The sequence below is a fragment of the Leuciscus leuciscus genome (assembly GCF_965113295.1).
Source record: "Leuciscus leuciscus genome assembly, chromosome: 20".
Taxonomy (NCBI): domain Eukaryota; kingdom Metazoa; phylum Chordata; class Actinopteri; order Cypriniformes; family Leuciscidae; genus Leuciscus; species Leuciscus leuciscus.
Genome location: NC_138744.1, coordinates 19982629 through 20009410, shown reverse-complemented (window position 1 = coordinate 20009410; position 26782 = coordinate 19982629). Strand labels below are relative to the sequence as shown.

Here is a 26782-nt window from a genome sequence, read left to right as displayed (position 1 = left end):
GCTAATTAAACGTTACATTATATAATTATATATTTATTGTTATTTAAATGACATAAGCAAAGTAAAATATTTGATCTTAGAGCATAAATTATTGGCTATAGAAATAGGAACGACATATTTAGCCTGTTGGTTGTGGGGGACGAAAATTGCTGCTGTACTACTAGAGCCACATTGAGGTCAAATGTTTCTAATGCTTTTGTAAAATGTCTAGTTTTTCTAGATCAGCCCAGGTAAGCTATTATTGCTTTCTGTCATACTGGTCCGCTGTCATTTATAAAGATACTGCGCTGTCAGACGATGCTTAAATGTTTTTTGAATGAAAAGCGTGATCCTTATATTGAGCTTGTGCGTCAACAAGCTTATGGTCAAAGAGTAACGTTATGTCTAATGTCTGCATATGTGAATGGATCTATTTGGATATCTTCATAAATTAGATCTCTGTAGTGTAGCGTTCTTGGAAATGAGTGAGTGCTGCTAAAGCATCAGGTGACAGGATAAGGAGAAGGATACAAATGAAAAGCATTATTTCTCGCCTTCATGATGTTTCAAGCCCGTGTGATTTTGTTTATTATGTGGATCACAAAATAAAATATCTAATGGGAAGGTTATGATGTTATGTTCATTGCATCTTATTTTCCATACGATGAAAGTGAACGCTGTGACTGACTGACCTGTCATCCTGCATACAATGTTCCTCGGACGATAGATGCCATAAGGATTAATCTTATTTCGATTGAACTATTATTATTAGCTATAGGGAACTAACTATGTTCAGTAAACAAAAAAGCAGCTTGCATTGCATAAATGTTTTTCTCTTTTTCCCACAAGCAATGGGCGACCTTTGCAAGATCCTGGTTCCTAATAGACGGTAGGATGCAGCCTCCAGGAAAGATCGCCTCTATGTGCTCAGTGCGGCTTCAAGGGAAGCATAAACCCATTTACCATCCACTGAGTGAGTAAATCTGACTACTAAAACAAATGAAAGTCTCTCTTATGGCAAGCCGTTTTGACTTCTATTCATTCTCAGGATATAATATCAACAACCCAGCTAACATAGACGTTGTGAAAACGTAACCGGACCGGACCATATTCGTCGTAGCGACGTATCACATTATGGCGTTCCGATCGGGTCTTTAATGCAACTTTGCAACATGCACTCGTCTCAATGAACGTGACTTCTGCGTAATTTATTATTATCATTATTATTATTATTATTAAATTGAACAAATATCACAGGGGACACATGTATCACACACACACAAAACAAAACAAAAATAGGATAAGGAACTGGAGCAAGGCAATAAAACAAGATACAGTGAGAGATAATTCTTAAAACATTTAAATCAATTGAAATTAAACATACAATACATGATTAAAAATAAATTGAAATAAATAACATGAAACAACGAAAGGTCATCTTCAGGAAATCAGGAGGTAACTTGAGAAACCATAATCTTTTTTTAACAACAGCAGTTTTAGCAGGTTTCTTATTAGCTGATTAAAAAAGAGAGTCATAGAATAACTTTAAATCAACACAGAAAGGACTAAAATTGGGCTTAGAATCAATCAGCGACTTTACATTTATGGAGATGAAACTGGCCACAGTTAGAAGTTTTAATCTTTCGTCCATCTCTTTTGAGTCCCAAATCAAAAACAACACATTATTTATTTCAAAAAAAAAAAGTTTGTTGTAAGCAAAAAAAAAAAAAAAAGCCAAGCTACTTCTTTCCAGAACTCCTTTGCATAATCACATAATGTGGTCAACTTTCAGTATAGCATTTCCTTTAACTTATTTTGTTTCCCCCCAAAATTCGTTTTATTTATTTAATTATTTAACTCCTTGCACATTTAATTAGCCTATTTATTTATTTAGTTAGGAACATTGGCAGCGCTAGGGAGGGGCTAGCAGGAGCTTCAGCACCCCCAAGAAAGACCAAAGCACCCCAAAATATTATACTCAGGCTGTATTCTAGGGCAGCCCTGAACCGCATAGTGAAGAAGGAAAAAAAGAAAACTTATCTTGTTATTTCGAGATATTAAGTCGTTATTTTGATCATTCTAATGCATTCCTTTTATGGTTTTCTATGGGAGGTTTTCAATTCTGGGCTCAACTGATTTTTTTGTACATAGCCTAGGCCTACTTTATTATGATTTTAGCATCATATGATTAATAAATGTATGTACCATTATCCGTGAACTTGATAAATGTTGCAGATATGTTTTATTATGCACAAACAAATGCCTTTCAACAAAATTCAAAACTAAATGAATGTGCAGCAATTTGTACAAATAGAGTCTGTAGGCCTACTATACGTGTTGTAGCCATTAAATAAGCGTATTTAGTTTCATATTTGTTAAAATATAATTTTTTTCCATCTATGTTGATTATGGAAAGTGAACAGCACGAGTAAGATATGCTCATTATATCGGGAGACATTGAGTGGGTAGACAGACATGATTTTGACCACTTCATCAAGTTTTGTTTTAAAGAAAGCCTTTCTTTAAAGTGAATTTCGTTTTGTAAAAATTGTATCTTAATTTTAAAGGGGTCATGAACTGGATTGTTTTATTATTTTATAATGTTGCCTGGGGTGCCCTTATAATGTTAGTATGATTTTTACATCAAAAATTGTCATAATTTATAAATAAAAGCCATTTTTCTAAGCCTGATTTCAGCCTCAGATTTGAACGCTCTGTTTTAAGGGGCGTGTCTGCTGTGAGACTGCAGTGCAAACGCCCACTGCTGTGATTGGCTGACATATGAAATAGCTAGTATTACATGAACTCACTCGAAAACTTTTACTACGTTTTTACTATTACAGCTATCGAGATTAACAAATCGTGAAAAGTATCGTTTAAAGCATTATATTTAAATCTATTCCATCACATGAAAGGTTGCAGCATGATGAGCACTGACTGAGCAGATGACAGTCTGTTGATCGCGTGAATACAGATCTTATTGCAACGCAATTTTTGCACTCTCACAAATGTTTACACCAAATCACAATGCAAACAGGATGTGAATACACAGTAAGAGCTTCGTTGTGTAGTGTAACAGTGTCATTATTTCATCACGAGTTTGGTAAGTGTCCAGATAAGCTCTCGCGGCTCGCGCTGTGCTGTTTGATTGACAGCTTGGGCGATTGGAAAGGGATCGTTCTTTGATCGATTTCTGTATATAATTTAATAACAGTTTAAAAAAGATTATTTTCATAATACTACAAGAAATTATGTGAAGTTGATCGTTTAGTCACTGATGCATAAACAGTATTGAACGATTTTAAGAGAAATATCTGAACTTGAATAATATCACAGAAATCACTGATCGCAGATCAGGCATTAGAATACACATGGTTACTTACATGTTGCTGGCAGATCCGTGTCGGGAAATTGTGATTGACTGATTTAATAAAGTTAAACCATGCTGGAATGGAATCCGAAGGAAGCTTATGCAGACTGTCTTCTTCCACAAACAGGCACTGCACAATATTTAGTAAACAGCATGTTTATTGCTTGGAAGTAGCTCGATCCGGTTTAATTATCATGCGTCCTATGTTATTAGCATGTTTGGGCGAATCGGTGGGCGGGGCTAAACAGGCCGTTTTGAAGTAGGCGTTGATCTTTTGTGGAGGGTGTTTTATCCTCTTTGACGTCATAGTTCCCCACTTTGAAAAACGAGTCGTTTGCTGAGCCTGATGTCTATAAAAGCTTTTATTGGACTAACAAGGTAGTTTTCAGTTCTGAAACTTACAGGATATTATTATAGTATGATGATCTCTTATATGTCAAAAGCTCAAGGAAATTTTGATTTCTCAGTTCATCACCCCTTTAATCAATTTGTCATCAACCAATTGCCTGGATTTAATAAATAAGAAGCAAATAGGCTATAGCAGACAATATAATCATGGAGGTGCCCGCATGGTCAGGTTTAGCCTAGGTTTATAGTAGCCTAATTATAGTAATAGTTATATAGTATAGCTTAATCTGTGCTTGCAGTTGTATGATTTCGGTTATCAGACATAATGGGCTATTTTTATAAAAACAAAAAAATTTAAGAAACAATCTCAAACACATTTGATGAGATCGAGTTGGCGATCTCTGATTTATACCCAATACCAAAGTGCTGTAGCTTAGGCCTATTAAAATGATAAAAGATAAAAACATAATAAACCCAACAATAAATGTGAGTTAAACAAGAACACACAGCAATATAACAGACGCAGACGTCACGTTCAGTGTGAGGAGTGAATGGCGTTCCGATCGGGTCTTTAATGTAACGTTGCAACATGCACTCGTCTCAATGAACGTCTCACAAGAACTGACACACTGCACTGAGCCGTGTTGAGTAGCAGGTTGCAGTACGTGTTAGAGAAAAAAAGAAAAAAAAACCTTCACTGCCACAAGTGAATGACGCGTGACGTCTGCCTCGACACTTCACTGCCACGCGTGATTTACGTGACATCTGCGTCCCATAATTGTCATGGCAATGTTATAGTAGTATGTCGTAAGAACGTAACGGGTACGTCTCAGTGAACAAAATGCCATGTTGCCAGGACGTAACATCAAAGGACCATATTAGTCGGTGCGACGTGCCAAATAACGTTCCAGCAACATAACTTTGTGATTCCTGTATTCGTTGTGGCGACATTATAACTGTACATTGCTGGAGCATGGCAGGTCCTAACCATAGATGTATACACTAGATGTCGCCTTGGCTACGGCAGTTCATTGGAATGAATGCGTCAATAGAGCCGCCATCTTGGAACAGGGGAGCCCCTCCTCTTTAATGCATCAGCGTCAATGTAGGAAAAGGTCTAACGGAAATAAAACCACCATAAATCGTCATGAATGCGATTTTCTATTTTTTTTGGTTCGTTCCAACGGTCAGACATGTATTTATCATTGAGTCCAGAGAAAATGTAAGGTTTTGATATTAAGATAATCTACTTCTTTTTCAAAATATAATGCATAGTGCTAGTAGGCCTAAGTTTATTAGTCACATTCTTCCACTTGAGTAAACTTAGAATGAACTATCGCTACTTACCTTAGCCTACTGCATGCAAAATGGCTACAATGGTGTGACTATACATGTTAATTTAAACATTTAAATTGTATTGGTTTATTAAATATGATACACAAAGCAATTTGCAGGTGGAAGAAAAAAAAAAATTTGAGAGGAACATAATGTGAAAGTTAGATAGTTGAGGTGCCAAAGACCATTTCATCTTTTCTTTATTCCTGTCCCGCAATACTTTTGCCACATTAATAAAGTATGTACTTAAGTAGTAAATACAAAAAATAGCTAAACAGTTGACATTTTCACAAATTCCAGTGTCCTTCCACACCTCCATCCCCAGTTTGCAAGGAAGAAACAAGCCCTTGAGCCCACTATATCCTTGTGCAAAACTCACACATACATAAGATTTGTGGAATTCTATGTATAATAATCATGGATGTACTGTTTGAAGATTGACAGGGAGAGGACAAGCATACTATTAGGACTGTACTTACAGGTTACAAGCGCCACACTGTTTTTTTCCATTAAAAGGTTTGAGTACAATCGGTAAAAAAATCTAAGTTAGGAACAACATCTGGGTACCCATACCCATTTATCCTGGGTATTGAGGATAAACTCCTGCATATTGTACATTTTAAACACAAGAGTTATTTCAAATAATATCTAAAGAGTACAGCACATTCACAGTTCATTTTATTCTTCCAAGCAGAGAAATGTACACTTAACTTATAAAAAACAACTTGACTACTACCATCCACACGGTAACTAGACTGATCATATTTCTTTAAGCCATGTTTTGCGTGAATGGGGTTACTTTAACTGTACAAAATCAATTTCGTATCATTCAATATCATAAAACACATTCTCACTTGTGAAATGTAATCCCTTGCTGTCTGGTTTTTAGATTTCGTTCGTGTTAACATCCATACGCAGCACAAAAGTCCGGCATCATCAATTAATTCGAAGTACAGGCGGAGATAGCAACTACTTCCTATGACAAGACCCCTGTTCCAAGATGGCGGCGGTTTTGACGCATGCTTAGAACCCCAAGGCAACATCTAGTGTATATATCTATGCATCCTAAGATGTGCTTTATCCATAACCTTGAAATCCACATAGAACTGATAAACTCAAACATTTCATTCTCTGCTGTAAAACCTTATAAATTCTAATAGGGAATTGTGTATTATTTTCAGTTAATACATTTAGGGATCAATACATTATATGTAACGGAAACCAATACAAACCCCATATTAAATTCTAAATAGAAAATGGCCCAAAACCACACTGCATTCATTTATCAATCAGCATTTATTCAGTGTTACTTTGTACAACTACTAAGCCAATACATTTTGAACATTAATGATTTTTTAACTATGTAAAGTGTTAACTTATGAGTACAGAAATTTAACACGTCAATGAATTAATAAAAACACACAATCAATGAATAATGTAACCAACTTCTTTTTTATTGAAAAAAGTGTCTTATCATTAGGGATGGGTGTAGTTAAATAATGATTTTATCACTGATACTTATCAATACTCTTATTGACACGCTTCTCTATAATTTGGCGCAAAAACAATAAAGAAATTTTTTTTAAAGAAATAAAAAGATTCAGCAGTTTCTTGATTATGAATTTTATTGGCAGAAAATGCCATGTTTAATAAAATTAAAGAAGCTACAGAAGAAGGTGAAATGCAGAAAAGAGAAATAAGAATATACAGAAAATAATTTCTTAGGATAACAGAATTTATGTTTTAGGTTTACATATTCATTTGAATATTGCTCATATAGCGTCACTTACATTTGAATGTCAATGCCTTCTTAAAATAAATTAAATGAATACATTTTTTTAATTTGAGATAATAAAAAGAAGGAAAAAACATATGTATGGTGATATAGGTAAAACATTATGTGGGGGAAAATGGATATGAAGTTATTTAATAAGCTTCCTCACTTCACCTGTGTTTCCTCACTGGCAGCAGCTTTCTTCAGAAATGTTGAAATCGTGGAGCTTTCCCTATTTTGTCGCTGCTAAAATAACAGAACATTTATTAATATTTGTTTACCGTGAAAGATCAAAGCGCATTTGAACTAACGTTAGTTTCAGAATTTTTTTTGCGCTCCTTGTAAGTGACGTCATCGATTAACAGCACATACATTTATGTTAAATATCAGTTTGATAAATAAATTAGCCAACTTCCAATCACCCATTCAACTGACAGCAAAACCTTTAAAAAACTAACAAAAAATCTCGTCTACACATAAAGACGTGATTAAATAAAAGCCCAAACTTTTATAAACAAGAGTTTAGGTTAACTTAGCCTAACAGTTAACGTTACCTCTTATGAAAACAGGTGATGTGCTTTTTCGGGACTTTTTCGAAGACACTAACTATTTCTATTAAGTAAATATTCAACAGTGTGTCAACACGTAAGAAAAGTGTCAGGAACAGTTGTGTGTATTATTTGTGTGATTTTTAGAGACTAAACTCACCTGAAAGCAGTGAAAACAACAGCGAGAGAGGGAGTTTGTTTCTTGTCAGTTGTGTTTGTTGCGCCGTTTCCATGGCAACTCTGCGCCGCTCCCGTCCCGGGTTTGAAAGCTACTCGAATGTCCAACGCGCACGCCCTATGGTCAGTCAAGCGCATTTACATAAATAAACATCTAGTATTAACACATTTGACCAAATCGTATTATCACTAGTTATTCCTGATATCAAGAATACATTTTAGTAAAAATGTAATTGTGATATCACAAATTCATATCCTGGAAATGAATAAAATTCAAAACGGCTTGCCATACTCTCTCTTTACGTGTCAGCTCAGGTTCAATAATTGAATTCATGGCAGCGCTGATTAAATAATTGTGGCCATCTGAGAATGTGTAGTTGCCCAATGGCCACAAGATGGAAGTAAACGATCACGTTTTAAAATAGTGGCAGTGCGCTCTATGCAATCAAAACATGTCGAGTCCAGCAGTGTTATTTTAGCATCCTTGAGAAACTGTTATAGTTCTTTTCTTGTATTTTCACTTTAATTTTAGTTAAAGTGTATGTACATGTGTGTTTGTGTGCATATATATATATATATATATATATATATATATATATATATATATATATATATATAATATATTGTCATAATGATCACTGTAGTTAGTCTGTCTATATACATATATACAGACACAGACTAATAACTACAGTTATCATTATGATAATTTATTTAACATGAAAGGCTGAATCTTTAATCAGAATTGTTAGTAAACGTGAGTAAACATGCTGCAACATTCTACTCTGAAGCTGACAGCTGTGATCAAGATTTATTCTCACACATTCATGATTCTTCCCTTGATCTGAATGTGAAAAGCTGCTCGTGTGGCAGCTAATTCCAGAGAGATGTAAGGTGTCCTGACTTCTGACTCCGACAGCCTCTGGAATTGATCCATTAGTCTGGAGCTGCACGCTCGCTCACAGATTGAGAACACCCTCCTCCGCTCCCACCCTGCTGATGGTGCTTCCTTCCTGAGACATGCTGGGAGTTTTTAATGAAACTTTCACTCTCAGATAGATGAATGAGCATAACAGGGCAAGAGATGAAAATTCCAGGCTGTGCAGTTATTCTGCCGGAGGAAGGAGGGGACATGTTTTCATTCACTGGGTTTAAGGAATAGTTTTTTTTTTTTTTTTTTGGGGGGGCTAGTAATTTTTTCAGTTGCTCAGTTACACCTGTGTGTACATATTAAATAACAATTCAGTGTTACATTGGATTCATGTAGCCCCTGTTTTTCATCTTATTTCAAAAACATGGATGCTCCCATTAAGAGGTCCTCATAATATTTGTATACATAATTTTTTTGCCAATGATTTCAAATGAATATAATAATGTCATGATACAAAATTTTCAGTAACCAATAAAAAGTACCAGTGAAATGCTACAATATTCAATGACAATCTCAATATCAGGCAAACACTAGTATGCAATTGAACCTACTCTTTTATTATTAATAATAATAATAAGAGTGTATGTATGTGTGTGTGTATATATATATATATATGTATATTTATGTATGTGTAAGGTGTCCTCCGCTCCCACCTTGCTGGTGGTGCTTCCTTCCTGAGGCATGCTGGGAGTTTTTAATGAAACTTTCGCTCTGGGAGATTATATATATATATTAATTGTAAATATTGTAACATCTTTAGTTGATTGGAACATCTTAATTAATGCCCTGATGGTGGAAATGGGAATTTCTAATGCTTTAGCTATTTTCTTACAGCCACTTTCTGCTCAACAATCTTTTGCTGCACATCAGAACTATATTCTTTGGTTTTACTCATTGTGATGGATGATTAAGGGAATTTGGCCCTTGAGTTTCCTCGTATGTATACTTCTGTGATATGGCTGGACAATTTCAGGTTCCTTGTCACTCTGGTGCGCTAAAAATATAAATGTATATGGGAATATACTTGAGATGCTTTACTTTATTTTTTAATTAGAATTTCTAGGGGTGTCAATAATTGTGCCCAACTTTTATTTAATAAATTCCCACTTTCAATCCTTTAACTTCAATGAAATGTAATTTTTTTTTAATGAAAGGTCAAAAGGATAAACAATATAGATTTATTTTCACAGCCATCTTTGATTATATTTACCAGGGGTGACAGTAATTCTGACCATTACTGTATTTATATTGATAATAGTAATAAATTAAAACAATGTAATTATATAATGCATGGTTAGCTGTTAAGTTACAGGACATTTAACACCATTAAATTTCACTATTGCGAAGTGTTTCCTCAGCAGGGGCAAATATCAAGAGTTCAAGCTGAATGTGCAGATTTATCACATACATATGTCTTGTTCCCAGGTGATATTGGAGATCATGTGGTGGTCATGAACACCAGACACATCGCCTTCTCTGGAAATAAATGGGAACAGAAAGTGTATTCGTCTCACACTGGGTAAATGGAGCTCTGTCCTATTCTTTCTAACAAATAAATAAAAAATCTTTCATTTATGCCCTGCTCTTGGCTGTTTTTTCTTTGTGCTGACAAGGACAAAAAAAAGAAAGAAAAAGGAAATTTGAGATCAGAACCACTTCGACCACATGATTTACTGTATGCATGCTGCATGTAATCGAAACAATATGCTGCTTTCCAAAATGTTTGGACTGTTACTTATCTACTTTTTCATCCCACAGTTACCCTGGATCATTCAAACAGCTCACTGCAGCCCAAATGCACAAAAAAGACCCAACAGCTGTAAGTATCCTTCTCTAAATGTGACTTTTGAACTGCACATTTCTCCGTGACAAATTCAATTTTGCAGTGATTTCTACAATAACAGCATGTCAGCATCCCCACGTCACTCAAACCTGTTCATAATTTGATTCAAATTGCTTGCACCTTTGAGGGTGGTGAAAATCAGCTTCATATATTAATTTATGTAAATGATGCCCAAATGTTTTTTAATAATTGCAGATAGTGGCAGTTGCAGAGCAAAATATTCTCTCACAATCAGCATGACACACATTTGAATAATAAATGCAGAACAAACCCCATATTGCTCAGTTCTCCATCCTTCTTTTAGTGCTTATCTCTCCTACTGTTATCCCAGTCTTTCCTTCACCCAACTAAGAAATAGTTTTCTCAACGTCGGAGTGCTCTTTCAAGGCTCTCAAACACCTTGGCGTTATTAAAACAGCCGTCTTTCCTGGCCTGTCTGCTTCTAATATACACCTCTACAAGTGTCACCTACCGCTGACGCGCCTGGATTGAAAAACAGCCCTCGCTGTGAATCGCACCCTCCTGTTTTTGAAGAAACACAAATCTCAGGCTGCTTTAAATCTTCTCGCTATATATTTGCGTTGAATGAGGATGGCACTCGATGAAGCTGAAGTACTCTGTAGAAACATTATGTTTTAAATGAAACCATGATTATTTGAGATGGTTTTACAAGAAAATACAATTTCAGTACTGCTACTTCAAAATGTCATGTTTATTTCAATGTGTTACTTTTATGATGATATTCCAAGAGACGTGGCATGGTGGTTATCGCACATTTTTCTTACACATGCAGGTGATAAAAGTTTGGCTTGTGTTTGTGTAATTCTCTTCTATGTTGAGGAAGGAAAAGCCTGAAAATAATATTAAAAGTATTTTTCATCACTGTAGTGGGGAAAATGCATCTGGGCTGGCAATGCATTTCTTAAATTGGACCACATTCTTTCTTTTTTCAACTTTATTGTGAGATGCAGAGTGCATATCCCATCTCTCTCTGCTGTTGTTCACCTCCTGAAAGTAACCTTGACCGTTACTTCCCACTGTGACAGACATGCAGAGCCCATCCATAGTCCAGGCACACAAGCTGTTGACCCTGAATGGGTTTTTTTCATGAATCATGTGGGCCGTAACTGATAACGCACCTGAAGAAGAATAGTTGTGTGTAGGTGCTGCACTCAAACTCAAATTCAGCCGGCTGCCGCCCTCCGGCGCTCTGCTCATTCTCTGTCATTAACAAGATGAATGCTCGACTTGGGCTGAGTTATTCCAGTCGAGGGGGGAATGTATCAGGGATAATTGTGGATAATGATCAGAGGAAGGTGACGGAGTTGTGAAGAGCGATTACTCCCTCATACAGGTCTCATCCATCAAACATCTACCAGTCAGAAGAAAGAAAAAACAAATCCCTGATTAATGTCTTGATGAAAGAATGATGGGGTTGGGTTAATGGATGGTTGGGATGATGGGTTAAAAATGGCCACTTACTTGTGAATTCATTTGGTTTGGTAGCAAACGGACTGTTTTTGTTTTGTTTTTACCATTGAAGTGACTGAATTTACTTAGAATATTTGAATTTCAAATTTGACAGGCATGATTGGCTTTTACTTTTTGGTTGTGTAAAAATACCACCTCACAAAAACATAATGTATTCGTACCCCTTCATTTATTTCACATTTTGTTATGCTGCAGCCTCATGCTAACCTGCTTTAAATTACTTTTTTTGTTCACGTCGATTTACACTCTGTACTCCGTTATGACAAAGCAAAAAATCTGATTTGTGATCACCTTAGAAAATGTATTGAAAATAAAATGCATTGCACGAGTCTTCAAAAAAAAAAAAAAAATTCTTTGCATTTATGGTGTATGAAATGTAGATTGATGTAAAAAAAAAAAAGGTAATTTAAAGCAGGTTAGCATAAGGCTGCAACATATATATAAAAAAAGTGAATACTTTTGCATGCACTTTGTGTGTATGCGTAAATGTATATAAAATATGTATGTGTGTGTATATATATATATATATATATATATATATATATATATACAGCGGGGGAAATAAGTATTGAACACGTCATCATTTTTCTCAGTAAATATATTTCCAAAGATGCTATTGACATGAAATGTTCACCAGATGTTGGTAACAACCCAAGTAAGCCATACATACAAAGAAACAAACAAAAATAAGTTCAGAAATTAAGTTATGTGTAATAATGTGAAATGACACAGGGAAAAAGTTTTGAACACATGAAGAAAGGGAGGCGCAAAAAGGCATGGAAAGCCAAGACAACTGCTGAAAACTTACAGTAATTAAAAAAGCAATCCAGCCCCCTGTCAGTGGAAATGAATAACAGCTGGTTCAGTCCCAAATGATGGCCTACAAAAAGGTCTCATTGCCAAGGTGTCACACAAGACACATCTCATGATGGGTAAAAGCAAAGAGCTGTCTCAAGACCTTCGCAACCTAATTGTTGCAAAACATAATGATGGCATTGGTTATAGGCGCCATTCTAAGCTTCTGAATGGTCCAGTGAGCACTTTTGGGGCCATAATACGGAAGTGGAAAGACAATAATTTCACCATAAATTTGCCTCGACCAGTGCTCCTCTCAAGATTTCTGATAGAGGAGTGAAAAGAATAATCAGAAGAGTTGTCAAGAGCCAACACCAAGTTGTATGGTGTTTTTAGAGTAATGTGCACTGCCATTTCTCCTCCAAATATGGTGTGTATTATGGCATCCAAACAGTAAAATTTTGCTCTCATGTGACCACACTATATTCTCCCAGTATTTCACTGGCTTTTCCAAATGTTGTGCAGCAAACTTTAAATGAGCTTCAACATGCTTTTTTTTTTCAGTAATGGAGTCTTGCGTGGTGAGCGTGCATACAGGCCATGGCGGTGGAGTGCATTACTTACTGTTTTCTTTGAGACAACAGTACCTGCTATCTGCAGGTCTTTTTGAAGCTCTCCACAAGTGATCCGTGGCTCTTGGACAACTCTTCTGATTATTCTTTTCACTCCTCTATCAGAAATCTTGCGAGGAGCACTGGTCGAGGCAAATTTATGGTGAAATTATTGTCTTTCCACTTCCGTATTATGGCCCCAAAAGTGCTCACTGGACCATTCAGAAGCTTAGAATGGCGCCTATAACCAATGCCATCATTATTTTTTGCAACAATTACATTTACATTTACATTTAGTCATTTAGCAGACGCTTTTATCCAAAGCGACTTACAAATTAGGACTAATTTAAGCGAGTCATCATAAAGAGGCAAAAAACAACAACAACACAAGAAGTGCTCAAAATACGAAGTTCAGGTATTATTCAGAGTAGCATAAGCCTGATAAGTGATGTTTCAAAGGGAAAAGCATTGGTTTTTAGGTTGCAAAGGTTTGCAAATTAGGTTGCAAAGGTCTTGAGACAGCTCTTTGCTTTTACCCATCATGAGATGTGTCTTGTGTGACACCTTGGCAATGAGACCTTTTTGTAGGCCATCATTTGGGACTGAACCAGCTGTTATTCATTTCCACTGATTTCTTTGCTGGATTGCTTTTTAATTACTGTAAGTTTTCAGCAGTTGTCTTGGCTTTCCATGCCTTTTTGCGCCTCCCTTTCTTCATGTGTTCAATACTTTTTCCCTGTGTCATTTCACATTATTACACATAACTTAATTTCTGAACTTCTTTTTGTTTGTTTCTTTGTATGTATGGCTTACTTGGGTTGTTACAAACATCTGGTGAAAATTTCATGTCAATAGCATCTTTGGAAATATATTTACTGAGAAAAATGATGACGTGTTCAATACTTATTTCCCCCGCTGTATATATAAATAATATGTGTATGTATATCTGTGTGTGTATGTTTGTGTATCATTTTCTTAAAAAATAAAAATAAACTCGCAGATGACAATTTTATGTTTATAATGATTTTATTTAATAATTTTGTTCTTTTCTATTGAGAATGAAAAGGCAGAAATCTCCACATGTATTCTTTAGAGAGAGATTGACTAAAATCCAAATCTCTGGCCCAATTCTTTTTTTTTCTTTCTTTGTGCTCCACAGATCATTAAACTGGCTGTTTACGGGATGCTTCCCAAAAACCTCACCAGAAGGACCATGATGCAACGGCTTCACCTCTTCCCAGATGATGTAAGCTCTCAGTTGATGCTCTGATTTATGTTCATTGATGCTCTGTCCAAAACTTGACATGTTTGGGAAGGAGAAACATGTCAGTGTGATTGATGAATGTTTCATTGGAGGAAGGGATGTATCCGATTAAGAAGTTACATTAAACAGCACAACATGTTTTCTACAGCTGCAAAAATAGAAAAATAACATGATGGCAATACCTTGCTGCACAATTAATTAAGTTTTGTTTTAATACTGTATAAAAATCGTATTAAAAAAACACCTACGGTTTGGTTACATTAGAGAAAGTAGTAAATCAACATTGTTTCTGTAAATGACTTACAGAACCCTGGTGTAAGGATAGACAGGATCCAGTCACACACCTGTCTCCGATTGTATTTCTGCAGTCATTTTTGTTACAGCAGTGTGTGTGTGCAATGATAAAAGGTGTTCTCACTGTGTGTCCCATGTTAGGTCCTTCCTGAGGATATTCTGAAGAACCTTACAGAGGAACTTCCTCAACCCAGAGAGATTCCTCGCAAGCTCAGCGAGTACACACAGGAGGAGCGGGACACTTTCCCCATGCTTTGGACCCCGTGAGTTATTATTATTTATTTATTTTTGTCTCTTTCTTTTTCTCTTTTTTTTAGTCTTTCTTAGCCCCTTTGTTTCTGCTCTACAATATTTCTTTGGTGCTTCTGAAGAGCATGCATCAAAGTTCTGTTAGATTTAGAGCATAGCTGAGGTGTCGTCCTGTGCGGGTGGGCTCCTGAGGGGGAGAGAGGATGGCTGGCAGTGAGGTCGTAAAGATCTGATGTTTAATAATCCGTATGTGAAACTGCACTTTTCTGGATGGCTGCTCTGCTGGTCCCCACACTGCAGACATCCAATCAGATTTATGAGAGCTGAGGCACTGTCTCGGAGGCCAGCCAATCACACAACGTTTTTATTTTGCACACTAATTTTACACAATTGCTAAGCTACTTGTCTCATAATATAGTAGACTGGCAGTTCTTTTATTTTTTTATAAAAGTGTTTTCCAAATTTTTTTTTTTCAAATGTATTTTTTTTTAAATCAGAAGTAACAGGAAAGACACTTTTATGATATAAAATATTTATATTTTAAAGAAATGTTGTTCTTTTGAACTTTCTATTCATCAAGAATTCTGAAAAAAAAGTATCATGGTTTCCACCAAAATTTTAAGGGGATAGTTCACCCATAGATAAAAATTCTGTCATAATTTACTCACCCTCATGTTGTTCCAAACCTGTACGAGTTTCTTTCTTCTCAAGAAACTCATACAGGATTGGAACAACTTGAGGGTGTTAGTAATGACAACATTTTTGGGTGAACTATCCCTTTAATTAACACAACTGTTTTCAACGGTGATAATAATAATACGAAATGTTTCTTGAGCACCAAATCGGTATATTAGAATGATTTCTGAAGGATCATGTGACAGACGACTGGAGTAATAATGCTGAAAATTCAGTTCAGCCATCACAGAATAAAATACATTTAAAAATGTATTCAAATAGAAAAGTTATTTTAAATTGTAATAATATTCACAATATACATTTTTACTGGATTCGGGTGAGCATAAGAGACTTCCTTTAAAAACATTAAAAAAGCGTATTTATTTCAAACTGTTGACTGCTGGAGTATCATTTGTTACAAAATGTTTAACTAAGTCAAATCTTTTACAAAAATCAAGATCAAGTATCGCCTGGGTTGCATGTACACATGCAAAAGGAAAAGAAAAAGAGACCAAGTCTTGTTTTAGAGGTCAAGTGCTGTGTTTGATATGCATGCCCCCTGAGAAACTTTTCTGCCTTGTTTGGCTGCACACACATATTTTATATCACTTGAGATTGTCACCGCTGCTGTACTGCTATTAAACCCCTCATAAACCCTTTACATCTGTGCAGATTGTCCCCCAACTATAGACAATAAAGTTTCTCATCTTGAGTATTTCATTCACACAGCACATCTTCCCCTGGCTGTATTACTTCTGAACTTGATAGACAAGTTTTTGATAAGTTTTTGGATAGTAGCTACATTTTCTTGAGGGGAAAAAAAATCTCAGCATCCCAGCCATTTTAATGCAAGGTTTTGATTTGTTTTCCAAATGATATTAAATGACTGGACAGGGCATTGCTCTTCCTGTGGCCTTTATTGAACTTTAATTTGCATGGCATAGGTGACTTATGGTTTCATTACAATCGTTATCATGCCAAGTGTGGTCAGATGAATCTCAAGGTATGAAATGAAATGGCTTTATAGCTCCTGTTTGATGGTATTGCGGTTCGAAAACTGCAGTCTCACTGTGGGAGGTATAAAAACAGATGATAACAGTCAGAATCAAATGCTAAAGGTGTGGTGCGGCTGTGAGGAGCTTTGAGCTTCAGCTCAAGGAGATTTACACTCTCTGATATTCTGTAGATTTGATATTACTTTAGTGTTCAATCACTGAACGCTGAAAGTCAAGTGATGTTACAACTCTTTCTTTGTCAGATTTCAGTGTTTTCCACAGGATTTTGTGAGACTATGGGGGTGGACCTCTGTCCCTCTAGGATGGTCTGGTGGCATGAGCCCCCCACCCCCAATTCATACATCCGGTGCACTTTGAGAGTTAAAAATTAAGAGTTCCAACTCATGTTCAGTGTGCAAATTGAACAAAGAAAAAAGTCATTAACTTGTACCAGAACCTTAAGTAGACTCGACCCTCTTTTTTAGTTGTGATAAAGAGTCTCAGTCTACATTCATGTTTTACGTTTACATTTATACATTTATTCATTTTGCAGACGCTTTTATCCAAAGTGACTTGCAAATGAGGAATACAGCAGTAAGCGATGCTGCCATTGTGAAGAGGCTAACAAACACAAAAAGAGCTCAAAATACAAAGTTGCAGACATTGCTTGGAGTAGCATAAGCTAGAATGGGGGAGGGATTAAAGGAAAGTGATACTTTTTTTTATGAGGTTAAGTGCTCCCAGAAGATATGAGTTTCCAGCTGTCTTTTGATTATTGTCAGGGATCCTGCATGCCGTATGCAGGCGGGGAGATCGTTCCCTGCTGGTGGAAATCGTGAACGAAAATGTTCTGGAGAGTGATTTTGTACCTTTCTGTGATGGTACCACGAGCCGTCGCTCATTTACCTATCACAGGCTTTTGTTAGGGATGTAGACTCGTAAGAGCGAGTGGGAGACGCTGAGCCTGTGGTAGATCTGTAAGTAAGTGTCAATGCCTTGAACCTGATGCGAGCAGCGAGTGGTAGCCAGTGCAGAGAGGGCCCTTTTGGGCTCGTTGAAGACAAGACGAGCTGCAGCGTTCTGAATCATTTGTAGAGGTTTAATTGCACATGATGGAAGTCGAGCCAGAAGAGCATTGCAGTAATCAAGCCTAGAAATTACCAAGGCCTGGACAACAAGCTGTGTTGCATGCTTAGTTAGAAAGGGCCTGATCTTCCTGATGTTGTGTAGTGCAAACCTGCATTACCGAGCTGTCTTTGCAATGTGGTCTTTGAAGGTCAGCTGGTCATCAAAGGTTACTCCAAGATTTCTGACTGACCTTGATGGGGTAAAAGATGATGGTGAAGTGATGATGAACCTATAGCTGGATGGTGAAATCATGCTGTAGAGTCGGATTGGCAAGGAAGACGAGAAGCTCAGGCTTTGCCTGGTTGAGCTGCAGGTGATGATCTTTATCCATGTCGAGATGTCCGCCAGACAGCTAGAGATACGTGCAGCTACTGTGGGATCTTCTGGTTGAAATGAGTAGCGCTGGAGAAACCATGTATGATGGGTCCCAGTGATGTAATGGATATGGAGAAGAGAGGGGTCCAAGATACTTCCACTCTCCAGGCAACCCCGAAAGACCTACCTGTGAGATAGGATTCAAACCAGTGAAGTGTAATCCCTGTGATGCCCAGTGATGAGGGTGGACAGAAGGCTCAGATGATTCACAGTGTCAAAGGCAGCAGACAGATCCAGGAGGATGAAAACTGATGATTTGGAATCAGCTTTTGCAATCCCTAGGGCTTCAGTGACCGACAGTAATCCAGATTGGTTAACGTCCAGCTGGTTATTATGTGAGAGGAAAGACGAACGAGTGGTTTTCAACCAGGTATCAAGTTTTTTCGCTATGAATTGTAAGAGAGAGACAAGTCTGTAACTATCTACAAGTGACGTATTTAATGTGGTTTTTTTAAGCAGTGGGGAGCCTGCTTGAATGCGGTAGGGAAAACTCCAGTATGGAGAGAGATGTTGATGATATGTGTGAGTGCTGGTTAAAGTGTGGGAGCGATGTCTTGAAGAAAGGGATCTGGAGGGCAGGTGGTAGGATGACTGGAGAAGAGAAGTCTAGATACTTCTGCCTCAGTGAGTGTAGAGGAGGAGAGAGGATTTGTGTGTGTGTGTGTGTGTGTGTGTGTGTGTGTGTGTGTGTGTGTGTGTGTGTGTGTGTGTGTGTGTGTGTGTGTGTGTGTGTGTGTGTGTGTGTGTGTGTGTGTGTGTGTGTGTGTGTGTGTGTGTGTGTGTGTGTGTGTGTGTGGAGCTGAGAACTGACTGCTGATGGTTGTAGATTCGCCAGTGAAGATATTAGCTAAATCCTCAGCAGTTAAAGAGGTGGTGGTTGGTGGCGAGGAAAGAGTTGAATGTTTTGAAAAGTGTGCGTGTGTTTGAAGCGCTGTTGATCTTTTTGTGGATACATGAAGATTTAGCAGCATGAACTGACTTTATCAGCAGAGACTGATACATACTCAGATCAGATGGGTCCTTTGATTTACGCCATTTTCTCTCTGCTGAGTTTGGTAACTGCCCTGAGATCAGATAACCAGGGGTTTGAGGGAGTAGCACGTGCTGGCCTAGAAGATAGAGGACAGATATTGTCTAGACAAGAAGTTAGCGGAACATAAAGTGTCCGTTGCTCTATTCACATCCAGAGATGAGAATTGTGTGGGTGAGGGAAGAGAGGATGAAACAACAAACAAAGATGGGAAGGAGAAAGTGAGCGCAGGTTTCGTCTAAAAGTAACTGGTAGAGTTAACTGGTTGGTAGTGCACAGTAGTGATTTGTAGATTAAAATAATGAAGAAATGATCTGAAACGTGCAGAGGTTTCATCAAAATGTTGTCTGTGATGCAGTTGCGTCTGCGTGTGAAAATTAGGTTAAGTTGGTTGCCTGATTTGTGAGTACCTGTGGTGATGAGCCGTTTGAGATCAAATGTGCCTAGGAGAGAGAGGAAGTCTGCAGTATAAGGCATTTTTAAACAAATTGACAAATAAAATCTATAATTTCAGCATAAATCTGAAAATAAAAAGGCCTGGTACTAGAGCATAAATGCAATGTGGAACAAACATGATCACACAGACACACAGGTGTGTGTGATCACTCTTCACTCCTGTTCATACCTGCTTATTGCTGATTTGGTTTTATTTAAATTTTTTTTGGTTTTATTTAAAAAAAATTTTTTATACAATTGGATTATTGATATAAATATGTGATTACAATCAAGTCTTGTGTTTGAGTGGCATTATTGCAAAAACAGGACACTTCAAAAGACCTCAAACAACAACAACAAAAATTTTAACTTTGACAAATTCTTCTTCTTATTTATTATTCTTATTATTTAATGTATTTTATATAGTTTAAATCTATATATTCACAAAATATACATAATAAAAGCTGTTATAAGAGCAGTTTGTCACAATCAGAAAAATGAATTGATCTCTGCTGGATGTATATGATAATTACACTTTTTTTTTTTTTTTTTTTAAACAATTTTTCCTACAGATTTTTCTCTGACAAGCAGATGGCAGAACCCTGCCTCTAACACCTAGATCAATATCCAGGAACGACTAGTATTTAATTTTGATCATCATGTTTGTTGGTTTTTCCAAAAAAAATTAAAAAAATTCATATACATGTTAATGGTGTAGGATTTTTGCAGTAAATAGGTTTAGAAAAGTGCTTTATATATATATATATATATATATATATATATTCCTTCCTTCCTTCCTTCCTTCCTTCCTTCCCTCATTCCCTCATTCCCTCACACACCATGAGTGTAAACTGAACACGAACACAGTGAGGATTTAACAGAACACCCGACCCGTTATCAGACAGTGGCACTAATTTAATTACGTACCTGACCCAAACTGTTTGATATAAAGACCTGAATCAAACCGTGCTCGGTTTAAATCTACAACATCAGGTAGAAAAAATGTATTTATTTTGTCATGCATCAAGCAGTCAAACCAACATTAGGCATTCTGGGCTGATGCATTCAAGAAAAATAGACTCCCAGCCCAACATGGTAATGATTTACAGAAAAAAAAGATGAGAACTTGTATCGGTCGTGTATGAGTCTTTACTGTTATGTAATATCGGGGATATTTTAGCGGATTCACTCTGCATTTAAATGCGGCTGTGGCATGGTGAGCCACCACAGTCTAGTTAATGAAACACTAGATTTAAAGGTAAGCACTTGTTACAGTATTTCAAAGGCAGTTTGTTGTGACAAAAGATGTACACTGGAAATGTATATGTAGTGTTGCTTGTTAAGGCAAGGCAGAGTGCTATTACTCTTCCAAGCCACTTATTTTCACCTGACAAATGATGAGTGATGATAACATTTTCAAGTACACATACCCTTCCTGGTACATAAGTCACTTTATTCATTTATGCACATTATTTGATATTTCCTGAGATGTGCAGTAGGGTGTTTTGCTTGAATGAATTTCTCCAAACATTAAAGCGGCTCTTTTGCCTTGGTTTGAGCAACAGACACACACACACACACACACACACACACACAAATTGCTGTCAAGAGAACTATATAATGTGTGGGCAGTGGAGAACTTGAACCCTCATTTTGTTCAGTCTGTTAAATTTGTATATGACCTTTTCTTCGTTGTACTTCATGTAATTTCCACTAATATTTTCTTTGTGTCCCCGGGCTCTGTAAATCATTACTCATATTATAGTAAAATCTGTTACCGTTAAATATTATAGTAAAAAATTTAACTGTTAATAATGAATAAAGTACTCATGTTTAATTCAAGCTTAATATTTATAGGGAAGGAAATCATGAACTATTGAATGAATTTGTTTCCGATTTATTTTAACAATGTAGTCTTTAACTGCATGTTGTCATATGACCAACCAGTAAGAAACTACGCAGATTGAAGTCTCAGTCAGTTGAAAGCTGTATGTGGACAAAATGTCTGTATGTACCGAGCAAAATAAACAACATTTACTTATTATAGGGTTAGTTGCATGTAATTATTCATAATTTACTGTTATTAATACAGCATGTACATGTAACACATGTAACAAGGACACTGTAAAATAAAGTGTTACCGAACCAGCTGTTAAGAATCAGTTGTTCAAGAACCAGATGACACTGGTTGTTCAGTATGGCCTTTGAATCATTAAAAATAACTTGTTCTGTATGGCCTTTGATTCATAAAAGGAACTGGTTCATTAGAATGAATTGTTCATGAATCATACTACATTAGGTGCTTTGATTATTTTGAGCAGTTTTTTTGTGCATCAAAAGCAGAAAGTTGTTCGTTAACCGGACTACTCCAGTTCCTTTATTTGCTTTTGATTCATTAAATAGAACTGGCTCATAAGAATCAGTTGTTCGGGAGTCGGACTTCTCTGGTTGCTCTGTATGCTTTTGATTCACTAAAAAGAACTGGCTCATAAAAATTGATTGTTTCAAGAACAGGCTCCTAAGATTTATCCATTCGGTCTGACTCTGATTCATCTGACTGCTCTATTGCACTGTAAATTTATCAGTGGTGTTGCGGCGCTGTTCAATAATGTATCACTAGAAAGAATGCAAAAGCCATTAACAAAACAGTAATTCTTAATTTTTCTAAATGCACTGTTCCCAACCCTAATTTTGTACAAAGTTCTTTGCAGTTGTGCCAACATCAAAAAAGGGTGAGGTGTTGTTTCGATATCATTTTTCCCACATTGTGTTGTTTTTTTTATCCTGCTCCAGTCCTGATGACTGTTCTTTGAGGTTCTGGATCAAACTTGCAGTATATGTGGTGGTTCTTTGCATGTTCGCTGTTTGGTGTCCGGAATTCATATCCCTCTCCAACAAACACTGAGGCAACCGGCTGTTTTGTTTGTTGTCTCCATTGTGTTATTTCACACAAGCCGGTCCCTACTGAAGGAGCCACGTGGAGCGTGTAATTAAAACACATCGGTGGGAAGGAGACGACAATGTGATAATGTGACGGCAGATCTGTAATTAAATTGGAGTAAAGCAAGGTGATGTTTGTTTTGTAACATTTGATTGGCTGATAAGTTGGTGAGTCAAAACCTCTTTTTCCTCAACAGTTTGAACAGATGGTATAAATATGACATTAAAAAGGTGGTTTTTACTTCAGCATATAGGGCATTAACTGGGTGGAAGTTTATCTGAAAGATTAATGGTCTGGCGTCGACTAATGAAAATCGTCCAGCTTGAGGGGCGGCACCAAGCATGCATTTGAAAATTTCACTGCAATTGGATAACACTACGACCAATCACAACATCGCTTAGCTACCAGCGGAGCTAACTGGTAGATTAGACTCTTATCGTATCCGGTCGGCAAAACAGCAAAAACGCCCTTCTTGAACGATTCGAGCGGCGTCTTCTGTTCCTCTTTTAGAGAAAAAGGCTAGTCTGAATCTTTCATTGTAGCGGCCAAAGCCGTTTCAAACAACTGGTGTTCATCCATATCCATCTTGCAATGTTTACTAATGACTTCGACGTCGCAGCGCTGTCGTCATCTGTTTAGCTCGCCTCTGGCCCGCCTATATCAGATAACCCGATGTGATTGGTGCAGCTCGGATAGAGGGGCATATTTAATGAGCATCATTACTCAACACCAGAGTAAACTCGCTGAGCAAATTCAACTTGTGCTCTTGCGAGAACTCTGGATTACCAGGGTATGGAGAGGGTGGGGTTTATGACCTATACAGCAGCCAGCCAATAGGGGGCAATCAAAATGTTTTGGCTTGACTTTTCAGGATGGCTCAAAGATTTTGGAAGGCATTGCTTTATTTTATGTGGCAGAAATTCCGCTCTCTCCTTCTGTGCCAGAAGATCTGATAGTTTAACCTTACTTTATCTCTCATGCATCTCTCTCTCTCTCTCTCTCTCTCTCTCTGCTTACACTGTTCCTTATGATTGTAGATTAATATAAAAACCTTAATGTCATTTACATATGTCAGGATTAAATGCACAGTTCCCAGACTGCTTCATTTTATTTAACTGTCATGATTATTATTTTAAGTGATTTTAAGAGAGCACTGTATTAATATTCCTTTTTTTAATATCCCTTTGAATTATATAGAATGTTCAGCATTCAGAACTATAACTGTCAGTGACATCATCTGAATGGTGTAATTCTTATAACCATTTGCATTTGATTGGTCATTCCTTCCTTGCATATATTTATATATTGGTCTAGCTAGACACAGCGCGGAGTAAAACCAAAATTTCTTCAGAGACTGTAACAGTCGTAATATGACTTCAAACACAGCATTGCTGAGTATTTGTTTGAGGCGGTTAAGCAACCGATACTCTAGTTTAAACGAGTACAAAGACATTTTTATTTGTCATAACTTGGACACTGGTTAAAGATTCAACTTTTTTGTTGCATGTGTTGAGTGCCTGTGTTTGCACACAATATCAAATGAAGTATACTTTAAAAAAAGGCTATGCGTTTGGCTGCAGCCGCTGCACACATAAAAACCAACGTATTTTTTGGGCTCGATGAAAAAGAAGTTAAACTACTTTAACTCAACACTTCATTTTAAAATCAGTGCTGATGCACGAGATGTGGCATAGAAATACAATTTAAAAGCAGCGATGCGAAATGCAAAAAAATGTATTGGGAATGAACTTGCCTGTGTGTTGATTACTGTTTGCAAAAGTGAGAACTTTAGTTCTTCATTTACACAGAACTAAAGTCTAAACCTGAGATTAACAAACATTTTTACATGATTCTTTTGCTGCCTTGAAAGTAGTAGTTTTTCCTTCAGGAAATGTAAATCCACTTGTTTTCATTCTCTTGTAATAGAGCTGCTCTAATGAGAAACTTGGCTCCCAGCATGTAGTTGGCTTTTTAGTCCATAGAGTTCAGTCAACAGTGAGACGTCGTCTGAAAATAATGAAAGCTCCCATTATTGTAGTACTCTCGGAAATGATTTAACTTCTGAATCAGTAGGTAAGTGGCATGGTAATGGCTAGTTTATATCAATTACAAGGACTTTAAATCAACGTATTTACTATAAGTTCAGCATGAAATTGAGTTTCTAATTGATGATTATTACTGATAAATGATTGATCTCATCTGACCTGTTCAAGGTCAGTGTCTTACATTCGTACTGAATGTAAGTGTGCAACAATCCAATATCTGACTCAAGAAAAACCTGATTAGTGAGTATTGTGCATCTATAGTAGACTAAAAAATACAACACATTCTTAGACAGAATTCATGCAGTCATCTCAAATACCAATAGTTGACATTTACAATGCATTTTATTAACTGGATCGGGTCCTTGTTTGAATCACAATATCCAGATTTGCTGAAGTGTTGGTTGTTTCACCACTGTACAGCACAAATATGCTGTTTTGTATGTGTGCTGCTGCCTCGAAAGCACAAACGTGACTCTGATATCATGCAGATCTTTGCTTCTCAGACAATGTTTGCCATGTATTAAGAGCAATCCTGTCATATGTCTCATTGAAAATGTTTTTTTTTTTTTTTTTTTTTACTCATAAGATGAACGTTATCTCATTCTTGTAGGTTGAATTTTAATTCCATTTGACTTCATGTAATCCATGCGTTCTACATCATGTGATTCATGTAACTCGGTTCATCCTTCATGTAGCCTAAATGACAGATCACTGATATATGCCATTCTTTTCCCCATTATGATTCAAACTGCAAAATGCCCTTCAGTGTTGGACAGGGTAATATCAGCAGCGATCAGATGCCATCCCGAGGCAGTGGTTGGGATGGTGACAAGGTGACACTGTTGTCATGGTGATGGATGTGTCTCTGAGCGAGACCCTTAATGTGGGTCAGTGTCATTACTCTGCAGGCCCCTGGGCCCCTGACCCCTCTGTTCCAGTTTGGGACTGTTTCTGACTTGGCAACGACAGGGTGGTGAATTTTTAACCTTCGGATGAAATTTCCTCAGTACCTGTTGGCATACTTATGTGTGACATCACATATATAATAACAATCAAAGATTTGGAATCAGTAAGTTCAAATTTTTTTGAAGGACGTCTCTTATGCTCATCAATGCTGCATTCATTTGATTAAAAACACAATACAAACAGTAATATTGTGAAATATAACAATTTAAAATAAGTGTTCTATATTTTAAAATGTAATGTATTTCTCTGATGCAAAGCTGAATTTTCAGCATCATTACTCCAGTCTTCAGTGTCACATGATCCTTCAGAAATCGGATGTTTTTCTTATCAATGTTCTAACAGTCACGCTACTGAATATTTTTTGTGGAAACTGACATTTAACAAATTCAGTGATTAATTATTTATTTCCAGATTGAAAGTCAATTAATATAGTACAAACCTACACTAAGATAACTGTGGCCATGTATTTGTTATATAATTAGTCTGGAAGTTTCAAGATCCTGTGATTTCAGTTATTGCTCTTAGTGTAGCCTTCATATCTCTGTCTTTATAGTATAATATTGATTTTGAATATTAAGTTACTTTTTCTGTCTATTGTGTTCACAGGCCAGAAGACTACAGGATGAAATGAACATCATAATGCAGTTTCCCCGGATTTTGTGTCTTAGTTTGTCTAGGAGTTTGGGACTTGGAAATGTCCTTTTTTATATTGTTAATATGAAATAAATTATGTCTCATAAATCATTCATTTGTCAACTTTTGGTATGTGTGATATTTAACCACAACTACAAACACATAACATACCTAATAGAGATTAATTCTTTTGACAAAGGCCCGGTTTCACAAACAGGGCTTAGATTAAGCCAGGATTGGGGACATAAGTAGTTTTTAGAAACAAACATTACTGGTGTGCATCTTGAGACAAAACAATGGCACTTGCTTATTTTAAGATATGTCAGTGCAAGTTTCTTTCAGTTAAAACAGCTCAAACGTGCATTTTAGCCTGGGAATATCTTAAGCCTTGTCTGTGAAACCGGGGGAATGTGTATTTATCGAAACCTGGGACAAGGCAGAGAGGTAGTCAAACTGCAGCCCTATTCATTTAGCTGTGACTCTGTAGTAATAAAGCTCAGATTCTTTGGCCTTTGCTTGTTCCACAAATGGCTTTAGCAGCCTCTCTGAAGCC

General features: G+C 36.8%; 1 protein-coding gene across 2 annotated transcripts; it reads left to right on the top strand.

Annotated features, from left to right (window-relative positions):
* Positions 1-74: 74 nt before the first annotated feature.
* Positions 75-26340, top strand: mrpl13 (mitochondrial ribosomal protein L13; the record flags this gene model as incomplete). Of its 2 annotated transcripts, XM_082150024.1 has the most annotated exons (7): positions 76-230; positions 829-952; positions 9885-9978; positions 10218-10278; positions 14359-14445; positions 14899-15020; positions 26203-26340. In XM_082150024.1, the coding sequence occupies exons 1-7, from the start codon at positions 204-206 to the stop codon at positions 26225-26227; spliced, it is 540 nt and encodes a 179-aa protein (XP_082006150.1). In that variant the 5' UTR covers positions 76-203. The 2 variants fall into 2 exon arrangements, with proteins under 2 accessions (XP_082006151.1, XP_082006150.1); XM_082150025.1 differs by lacking the exon at positions 26203-26340 and having other exon boundaries at positions 75-230; positions 14899-15024.
* Positions 26341-26782: the final 442 nt, after the last annotated feature.